Below are 10,448 nucleotides of genomic sequence, written 5' to 3'. Positions count from 1 at the left end.
TAAGGGCACTGCTCGCTTTGGAACCTGGTGCTCACAGAACGATTTTGTGTCCAATTCAGTGCGTTCTTTAGGGAATTTGTGTAGGTTCTTAAATTGCAGGTTGCATTTGAATAATCGTTTTTCAAACTGTCTTCGTTGAAAAAAAGACCTAAAGTGGATTCATTTTCCTTTTCTTTAAACTTTAAGTGTGAAGTAGATATCAGAATGAATTCACTGCTCTGAATATCTGCACAGCCATCTCTTATCAATCCGACCTATTCTGAGCCCCTGCTAACCAAAGGTCATGCTATACAACTTCTGCTTTTGTCCATGGATCACAATTATTGTACACTGTATTACCCCCACAAGTCCCCTTTTGTGCTGTCCATCATTACATGCCCAAATCACAAGACTGAAAATGCTGACTGCACATTCCTTGCAAGCATATTACTGGATCCCGTGGATAATCAGAGGATTTATAGATGTGCTGCCACCTATATGTGTCCCAGTACCAAAGGTCATCTATTTTTCCTCTCTTCAGTATAATGAAAAGATACCCCCCCCCCCCAAAAAAAAGGTCATTAGCTTGATTTCAGGAAAGACACTAAGGCAGAAAATCAGGTTCAATATTGGTAAGCAGCTAATCCTCATTTTCATCTATTTAGTCACATTATACATGGCTTCCTTATATCAGATGAGATACTTGAGAAGCATAAGCTTCCCTCTGTAAACAAATGTTTTAAGAATACTCTCAAGTTGCATTTGGAAACCCTTCCCCAAGATTTTACAACTTGTAACATGAATGTTCTAATAGTTACATTTAATGTAATGTACTCAATAGAAGTACTTAATTTGCTTGAATAGTACTTTGATAAAACAAGGCATCAGGAGACAAGCTGAAAAGGAAAGTCTCTTATGGGAGACCTAGCCTAACTCTTGTGAAACAGATAGGAGTCTTTCCAGATGTTTAAGAGAACTTCCAAAATTCTCTCATTAGAGCCAAGCTGAAAGTGTAACAACCCATCTCCCCAACCCATGTATACATTATACTTACAGTGAAAATTGCCTACTTCTCCTTTAACTTTTCCTCTGCACACATGCAATGGACTGTTTTACAATAAATCAGGTTGGCCTGTGAGACAAGTGTTTTTTGAGACCAGCATTGCAAGGTACTTTTATCTCCAACTGTTCATTTCTACGACATAGCAGGTGGCAGCAATTTCTGCTTTTTTATATGCAGATCTGCTGGCTACCATCCAGCCCTGCTAAAAAGGGACCAAAAATGAAGGTTGCTGTCCTCCAGCTGTTTCTGCCCCTTGCATGACAAAACAGGAGTGTAACTGGATGACCCTGTGTCAGGAAGACCAAAAAGAGTTAAGCAACACAGGGAAAAAACCCAGCTCACACTTAAACAAATCCTTCTGTATACCACTAAAAAGGTTGCAAGCAAACTATCTCCGAATGTTCAGAGCCCCCTCACAGGACTATCATTACCTACTTGTTCCAAAAGATCACTACAACACTCCAGTATCTTTTAAGGTGGAAGATTCTAGAGCATATGAGAGAAGGGACTTTGAGAGGCACCACATGGACCCTATCATTTGCTTCCCACAAAGAAATGAAATGGTCGGACCTCACCACACTGGGAGATTGCTTGCCTATGGGAAGTTCACATGAACATGCCTTGACACTGCAGACCAAGTTATTAGCAAGAATAAAAGCTAGCTACGCAAGCTCCTTCCTCAGCCTGGGGGAGATACGGAAAGGAAGACTATTAGTTCTAAATAGAAGGACATCACTGAACAATTTCAACAATTTCAATCAACAAAGTATTTCAACATGCGCCTGTGGCTTAACAAGCTCTGTAAATGGTCCATGTAGCAAAGTACTGCAGGAACTAAAGAAAAACTCTAGTAGTTTAACCTCATAACCCTGCACGAAAAAAATCAAATTGCAGCACGCAACAAACAAATCTACTCAGCACCACTATTATGCTGTCATTTTAGAAAGAAGAATGAAGAGAACTGAACTAATATTGGGCTAGATACAACAGCTTGCAGGATTACTGAATCACACCTGAAAAGACACTGGTTCTTACATGTACTGTAGGATACTTGACCTGAATCCTCAAACAAGTTAGAATCCACTCGTTAAAGAGAACAACAATTTAAAAACCAGCAGGAAACAAGAAATCAGAAGCACCGTACAACTGCAGTGTCACATGTTTTCAATACAAATTCAGGTATCGGATACCTAGAAATTCAAAAGCAATGTTCCTAACCACAGTTAAAGCACTACAAAACATACGACTTCAGGCAATATTTGGTTTGTTCCAAAACTCTAAATTTATACTGTATCATGATGCCATGGATTATATAGCGGATGAATAAAAAAGGAAAATTATTTTTGCTTGAAAGTAATGCATTTTGTTATTAGAGCTTTTTACTGTAACTACTTTTGTGCAATACATCTAATGAGACCTAGTATGCAGAAACATAAAAGTCTGGTGGGAAAACACTGGCAGTTTTGATAGCTGAGTAGAGGTATTCATTATTTATGCCATTTTTATTGTCACACTACATGGCAATATACAAGTCCCAGCTGAACTTCTACTTGAACCATTTCTGCTTTCTGGAAAATATTAGCATAAATGTATTGACTGTGCTACCTACGCATTTTGCAATCTATTGCTGGCCATAAGACTCAGTCACTCAAAATGAATTATTTTATATTTTATATTTTTAAATATAAACTGCACTGAACAAATGCATTCAAGGTAAGAACCTGACCTGGGTACACAAAGATTACAGAGAAGCAAGAGAAAAAACACGTTTTGTGCACATTCCTGATAAAATTATCAGTGAAAGTTAACTGTGTTACATAAGTCCAAACAGATATTCACACAGTACATTAGTCAGCAGAAAGATGGACTGAAAGCCATTCATCTCTCTCAAAGCAGTTAAGCATTGAAAAAATGTTATGTTAAAGGACTAGGCTTCATAATGTTAGATTCTGAAACAACTCAATTCTAAATGCTGGATCTGTGGAAACCCACGGGCACCAGAGAATTCCAACTTCTTCATTGTCCACTTCAGGGCGCCCCAGGCTGAGCCAGAGGACACCAGATAAACCAAGCAACAACTGGGAAGTCATTTTCCGGCAGTGCCCAGGTGCTACAGGCACAAGCATCAAGCACTGGGTGAGTAAAGAAAACATTATGTGTCTTCATCATGGTAGAACATGCAGCGGTGCTGGAAGCAGCTCCATTATCCCGCATGCAATCCTCAACACTTCAGAAAACTTCGGCAAAAATTCACTATTGGTCTATTTGCCACTGTTGCTATGAAGCACTGAAACTATGTACTTCTGCCTTTTCATTAGCAGAGCAAAAGCAGAGGGGCCTCAGGAGAGTCTACATTATTCTAGACCATTTTGCATGCAGATGTATCACTTGGAACTTTCTTCCTAGCCTTATTCACTGACATCCACTAGTCTGAATATCACTTTGTAAGGGTTTAACTCATTAATTCCCCCATACTAGACAAAATACAAAAGGGGAGGGAAATAATCCATAAACTGAGATCAGATTCCATTTACTGGCCTGCTGTAACAGAACAATGCAGTCTGAGGTTTACTACTTTCCATAGAGCATCCATGATGATTTTAAAACTACAAATTGGATGCTGAGGCATCAGAGTAAGACCCAGCTTAGACTCACTTTTACCAGCCTTTCGCCAGCAACTGATACGTAACGAAAGACTTAAAAGTGGGAAGTCCATGAGGTGGGAAGTGTGGACATGAAATGCAAAAACATTGTTCATAAATTAAAACTGACAGAAGATTGCTTCTCCAAAGCTCCATTACTGATACTCTATTCAATTGTCTTAAGAATTAGTTATATTTCTGGGAATATTACCAAGAAGCTTTAGCTAATGACCAGCATTGATGCTATGTATATACAGAACCTTGTGCTGTTTGGTAAAGCGACTTAAAACAGTCTGTAGAGGTGTCTGTTCTTCCTCAGATTAGTTGTGCTTCAGGAGGCTGGTCAAGCTCTGTGTAGGTTGTAAAACCTTGGGTTTTTTTCCCTTTATTCTTTACCCTTTTAATTTTCTTTCCAACATAAACGCAGACTGTACATAGTATCTGAAACACTATTACATCAAAGCAATATAGAGAAAGATTACACTCATTCTAACAAATACTTTTTTTCTTAAATACTGTAAAAATCTGTATCACTCTAGCAACTATCTCACAGGGCCACTCACTGAAACACAAGATGAGGCCTGCTTGTTGCGACAACTGCTTTCAGCTCAGCAGTTTAAGGTAAAAACACTCCAGCAAAATATTTCAACAGATGTTTCAGTGCGCCTAAAAAGATGTTATCTTGAATTCTAGAATTATTTTCTTGTATGTTCACAGGTACTGGTGAAAATTCATGAACAAAGTATTTCAAATGCAGTCCTTTCAAGTCCATTTAAGTAAACAGTGCTCAACGTCAAAAATGAAACATGCTGTCAACAACTTGTACAAAGGTAAACGTGAAAAATATAATTTGATTACAAAAGAATTTGTTAACACCATCTGTACACCACAGATACCGCTTTTCGTAAGATTAATTTATCACCATCCTCATTCAATCATTCTAATGAGATGTTACCTCTTAATTCATAAAGCATGCATTTTCTGTGTACTTATATGCAATAATTAGTGTTTTTATAGTACTTCCCGCTTTAGTGTGAACAGTTAAGGTATTATACAGTGACCCAACTGAGATGAATGAGGGGGAAGCTTATGCATGTTATTTTAATGAAAAGATATTTTACTTGCCTAGCTCCAAAAGAGCCAAGAAAGGTAAGTGATAAACGCACCAGCTTAGACTCTTCCGAACATAAATTCAGGCATTTTAATGTGTATTTCAGTAAAGCTACATGAGTTTCCATGTAGGTTATTCATATATATATTATGGCACTTGGACTCTCCTAACAGGTATTTAGTTACCTAGGACGTCTAGGCTAAAAAAAGAAAAGATCTGCTAAAATTAACCATTTCTGTAAGAAAACACTTCTGTCCCAACCTTCAAACCCCTTAATTTTCCTGAAAGTTACACCAAAATATAATTGTTCATATTTCACATTATTTGAATAAGTTGCCTTTGACAATTATGTCACGTTAACTTAAGTTTAGATCTCTAGTGATTTGTGAACACAAAGGAAGGCAATCGTACCCATTTTCAACAAACCCAGTTGTGTCCTGCTCCTTAGTAATTATAACATGGAGTACTGATATTCGTGCATCCATTCTTTTGTTGGACTAAAGTCTTTGACGTAATTACACATATTAAGAAAGAAGTCCAAATTTAATTAAAGGCGGCTTACAATGGTAGCTTTTTGTCCATGTAAGGCATTATTCTGACATCTACTGGCCTGGTATCCAACCATACATTTTAATACACTGCATTTGTTATTAAAAAGGAGCATATATATTAATCCAAAGATAAGAACAATTAAAGGAACACAAATGACATACATTTAAAACAGGCCCATGTATTGTCATATAAATCTCACAACTCTACCAGTATTTTGGTAGGTTTCTATTGCTTTCTTAACTCATCTGAACTACTGTATATTATGAGGCTTTAATACAAGCAGCTTTGGGGAAGAAAGTTACATTTGGAAGGGAAAAGAAAGTTGCGACAAGTAAAAAAAAAATCCAAGAAGCTTTTTTTTAAAAAAAAAAATCTTTACTTGCAAAATTAAGCAGCATGCTATTTTGTGATTTATATTTGAATTTAAAAAGACTAATTAGACCGAAATAAAAATAAAAACCTAAAAATGGCAATTCTATAAATAACGAAAATTTTGATTTCACTAGACTTTAATGAAAAACATTTGGTAATTAAATACTTGCTACTGTTCATTACGTTGATGAACTTTATTAGGGTTAAAACTGTAACAAAGTTCATCCTAAAACATTTTGCAATGCAAAATTATTTTCACTTGAGGAGTGTCTCAAATTGAAGGCTAAGAATTACAAGCAATCTTCAGAAGCAGACACTCACATTCATAAAACTTTATACATCTTTTGGAACTAAGATATTTATACTACTAAAATCAAACATGCATCACTTCCCATACATTCTGGTATCATGATTTATATTACATTATGTAACACCATTCTTCTAAACAGCAGCAGTTTTATCATACGTTTGCTCCATTTTCTTTGGATTTCTGATCTTTATCTTCGTTCTTCACAATATCCTTTAAAAGAAAAAGGGGAGAGGATAGCATGAATTCTAGAGGTGATACTTCTCATGTTAACTGTAAAGCAGCATGAGACAAAGTTACTGTTTGGTGTCAACTTTAAATACTATGTGAACTGATATACTGTGTGAACTTACTCAGTTTAGTTATAACCAATTCATATTTCCAGTACCTTCCTGAAAAATTGAGGGGGCAGAAATTAAATGTGACCTAAGCACTTCTGAAGAGAAGCACAGAAAACATCTCCAGAAGCCTCACTTTATAGTCCAAAGGTCTGAGGGTTGTTGGGCTCCCCCACCCCCCGTTGGTTGGTTATTGGGTTTTTAATTTTTTTTTTTAAAAGAGCAAGTGAAAACAGTTTTTGCGAAATTCATTAAATTAGGATAATAATTTACCATAATAGTTCTAACATAAAATACTTGTATTGGTCAAAGCCATCTGAAAACCCTAGGCTTAGAAGACATTTTCATCTCAAAAATACCAGACAGACTAAGCAAGGCTATTTAACTGAGCTAAGAGCATGGCAGAAGAGGCTTATGCAGCACAGAACTGCATAACAATACTGATGACAGACAGCTGCAAGGTACTGCCAGTTTAATAAGCTACAGTGACTTATAACGATGCATCACTTGTATCATACAAGGGGGAAAAAAAACTTCTAACATTTGTCAAGTTTGCCTAGGGGTTTTTTTGTGTGCATGTGGTTTTGTTTTGTTTTTAGAGCTTTTGTAGATGCTATATTGTCTTTTCAAAATAAACGTAGACAGAAGTAGAAGCAAGGCTCCCTCATACTACCAGTTTGCCACTCAGAAGCCTTCATAACCTACTTCTATTCAGCCTTACTTAATGGGCCCCCAACAGCATTCCTAGGGAATATGCAAGTATCTTTCTGTACAAGGATAGAAATGCTCTGGAGCATTACGTGGTTTGCTTAAAACTCATTTTACTGAAATACCCCCACATAAATTGAAATACTTAAGTTCTGCCTTGAAAAATTACTCCTAACTGATCAAACAGAAGAGCAGATGTGGACTGTTGGGGATGGACAAGATCAGGACAGGAAAACATTAAGATGGTTTGACATTTACATTAATATTTATATATTTTTAAAAACATTTAAGTCAAGAACATGTGTTTCAAGCTTAGAAAAAAATAAATTTTATTTGTTATCTTTAAATAATCAGTATCACATTGAGCATCTTATATATATCTCCATGTTAAGATACTACTGCCCTGAATTCATGTGAAAATTCTTTTTTATTCTGAAGTTTTTGTTCTGATAATTTAGTCTACAGGAAGCTTGCATACAATAATAAGAAATGGAATTAAACAATTCTAACCTGTTTAAGAACACTCTGTATTTCATCCATAACAGTAGCTAAATTTTTGATTGTCTTATTCAGCTGACCCTCAAATTGCAAATTTTTATCATCCGAGATCTTCAAATTTTCTTGCAGTTGGCCAAGGTCCTTTTTTACTTCTTTGAGCTCCGTAGATAGACTTTTGTTAGAATTCTCCAGTTGTAGTATGGTCTTTTCGTCCTCATCTTCGGGGGGGGGGAAAAAAAGTCAGTCACTTCCAATGCTGTGTACTCTGCATCTTAACATTCCATTTACATGCCAAGACCATAACTACTAATTTTTAAAGAACATTAAAAACTGCATTGCATTACCATTTGATAATACTCAATTCTGACTACACTTGGAAGTCTTACATTCAATTTGAATAAAAAAGATAAAAGCATTTCACCATGGTGACAATGGTACTCAACAATAGTTAGTGTGCAAGTTCAATGGGCTTGGGAAATAGAAAGTAGAAGTTTATGGTAAGCAAACAGCTAAGAAATTTAGATCACAAATATTACTCAAATTGGTTTATCTACTTAAAAAGTCTTAGTGTCTTGCATCCATGAAAGTACAACCTTCAAAGTAACGTCCCACCTGTTTTTTCTTCTAGTAACTGAAGCTTTTGTTCTATCTCTGCCCGCACTCTTTCACTTTTCTCCAGCTTTTGTAAAAGGCTCCCAACATCCACCATAGCTCCATTGTACACAATGAGGCCAACATTTTCTTCTATGGCTTTTGATTCTTGCTTTATAGTAGGTGATGGTAACAGTAATCTGTTTCCTGTATTAGATTAAGTAGCATTAGGAAATAATCATTCTGTCATTTTTCAGTTCTAGTGACCAACCTCAAAAACTTCTTAAAAGAATAAATTCCTAAAAGAATAAATACAGATTCAAGTTTGCTGGTCTATCCCTCACATTTCTCTCCTCCCTCCTTATCCCAATTCCACCCCCCAAAAAGGAGCATACTCTTTCATGACATTCTCCTATGCCTCCTTTCTGCAGTAATTTGTCTTCAAAAATCAGGCTATATTCTACTACCTACAGCACCAATCCTCCTGATTGCAAAACTGCTGTGAATGAGAAATGTTGTTCATCAATATTCAACATTAATCTCTGGCTCCTTCCTGTTACAAGATATTAAGATTTATCCTATAGATGCAACAAGATGTGTTGGAAGTCAGAAATACTGTAATTTATGAACTGCCCAAGATTTACTTTTCCAAACTGGCAGGTTCCCTGCAGACCTGAATTAGTTTCTGCAAGAAAGCAAGTATCTCGGAACTCATTATCATTTGCACAGAAACAATTCTCTAGAAGTTTGTGGAATAAAAAAAAAATACCACCTAACATATCTTCCTGTAGCTCTTCAGACTCTTCTTGGTTTTCTTCATCTTTAGAAGTATCTGTTAGTCTTCTGTAAAAGCAAGATTCTCTAAGCACTACTTTATTAAGTAGCTTCTTGACCTAAAACACAACCATGGAAAGAAATATGGTGTTACTTAATACCCAGACATTGTATTACCTAAACAAGAATGTTTTAACTTGGAAAACTTAGAGGAATTGCACAGCTTTTTGAACTTTAACATACTGGGGCTTAAAATGAAAACAAGCTAGGGAAAAAAAAAAAAAGATACAATTGTGAGACAAAAGCTACATATACAATATGGGCATATTAAGAGCTGCAAACTTCACCTTTTCATTCCAAGACAATTTACAAAAGATTAAACTAGTATTTCATTGTAAATATGAAGTGGCTACATAAAAATCAGGGATCAAATATGTAAGCAACAGCCTTTAGAAAGCTAAACTATATTCCTCCCACTTACAGCATTCCTGTAATATTTTCAAAGAGATTTCTATTACTATACAAAACCTGAGCACGTGACAGGTGTAGTCCAAGAGTGTACAGTATCTCCTCCATGTCCTTCTCCAGAAGATATCCACAATGACTTTGATCAAAATAAACAAAAGCCATCAGAAGATCCCTATTAACAGTTACCATCTGCGTCTTGTCTTTCTCCTACAGAAAATTCATTATGGGATCATTAGGAAGTTAAAATATCATTTTCCCATCATCTGCTAAAAACATGTAAACTTTTCAGTTAACAAAAGTTTTCCTCTATTCATTTTATATTTACTTTCAGTTGAGTGATTAACATAACTAGCATTTAACTACTGAGCTCAAATATAATATAAGCAAGCTATTTAGGACAAATAATCTTTCAAATATTTAAAGGAATTATAGCACAATGGACAGTAACATCTGGTAGACACACTTTCATTTTGTTCATGCTAATATGTCAAAAAATTAGAAGAATCAACCTAATTAAACAATAGTAAACATCCCTTCTCCTCTCAATTGTATATTTTACTGAACAGCTGTTTTCAAAGTGAAATCCCCATAAACATGTAATGAATGAGCATCCAGTTCTCACAGCTACCGCAGTTCTGCAGACTGTGTTTTCCCATTATTCCTATTCCTACATCTCCTATTTTTCCTTTATGAAAAAAAATAAAGAGAATCAGAAACTTGTTTTATTCTTGCATTTATAAAGAAAGTTTAAGTGTAACAAATCTAACTTATGCTGTTTCTTAATCTGAACTGTGGAGGCAAGCTATTGGCCTCATAACACAAAAAGCATCCATTTTCCTGCAGGGAGATGTAAAAACATCACACAATGATTCCAAGCTTCACAACTGAAAAGCCAGTTTACAATCAAGCTAACCTTCTGCTTTTCTTATGTAAGAATACAGCAGTTGAAAATAATGGATAAAATAATCACATCTGCTGCCTCTTATGTGCACATACAGCATTAGTCCTCACATCTTTCAGACAGATCAGTATCTCATATAAAAAA

At 35.7% G+C, this 10,448-nt stretch overlaps 1 protein-coding gene across 2 annotated transcripts in view; it reads right to left on the bottom strand.

The window, feature by feature from the left end:
• Nucleotides 1-5,319: 5,319 nt before the first annotated feature.
• CCAR1 (cell division cycle and apoptosis regulator 1) overlaps nucleotides 5,320-10,448 on the bottom strand; it is a 29,531-nt gene continuing 24,402 nt past the window's right edge. For both annotated transcript variants that reach the window (XM_050898541.1, XM_050898542.1), the window contains 5 exons: nucleotides 9,464-9,610; nucleotides 8,934-9,054; nucleotides 8,183-8,368; nucleotides 7,583-7,788; nucleotides 5,320-6,239 (listed from right to left, as the gene is read on the bottom strand). In XM_050898541.1, coding sequence (XP_050754498.1) covers nucleotides 6,180-6,239; nucleotides 7,583-7,788; nucleotides 8,183-8,368; nucleotides 8,934-9,054; nucleotides 9,464-9,610 — 720 coding nt within the window. In that variant the 3' untranslated portion in view covers nucleotides 5,320-6,179. The remainder of the gene's footprint in view (nucleotides 6,240-7,582; nucleotides 7,789-8,182; nucleotides 8,369-8,933; nucleotides 9,055-9,463; nucleotides 9,611-10,448) is intronic.

Source organism: Gymnogyps californianus, chromosome 6 (assembly GCF_018139145.2).
Source record: "Gymnogyps californianus isolate 813 chromosome 6, ASM1813914v2, whole genome shotgun sequence".
Lineage (NCBI taxonomy): Eukaryota > Metazoa > Chordata > Aves > Accipitriformes > Cathartidae > Gymnogyps > Gymnogyps californianus.
The sequence above is the reverse complement of the archived record's forward strand: the minus strand, read 5'-3'. Positions and strand labels throughout refer to the sequence as shown.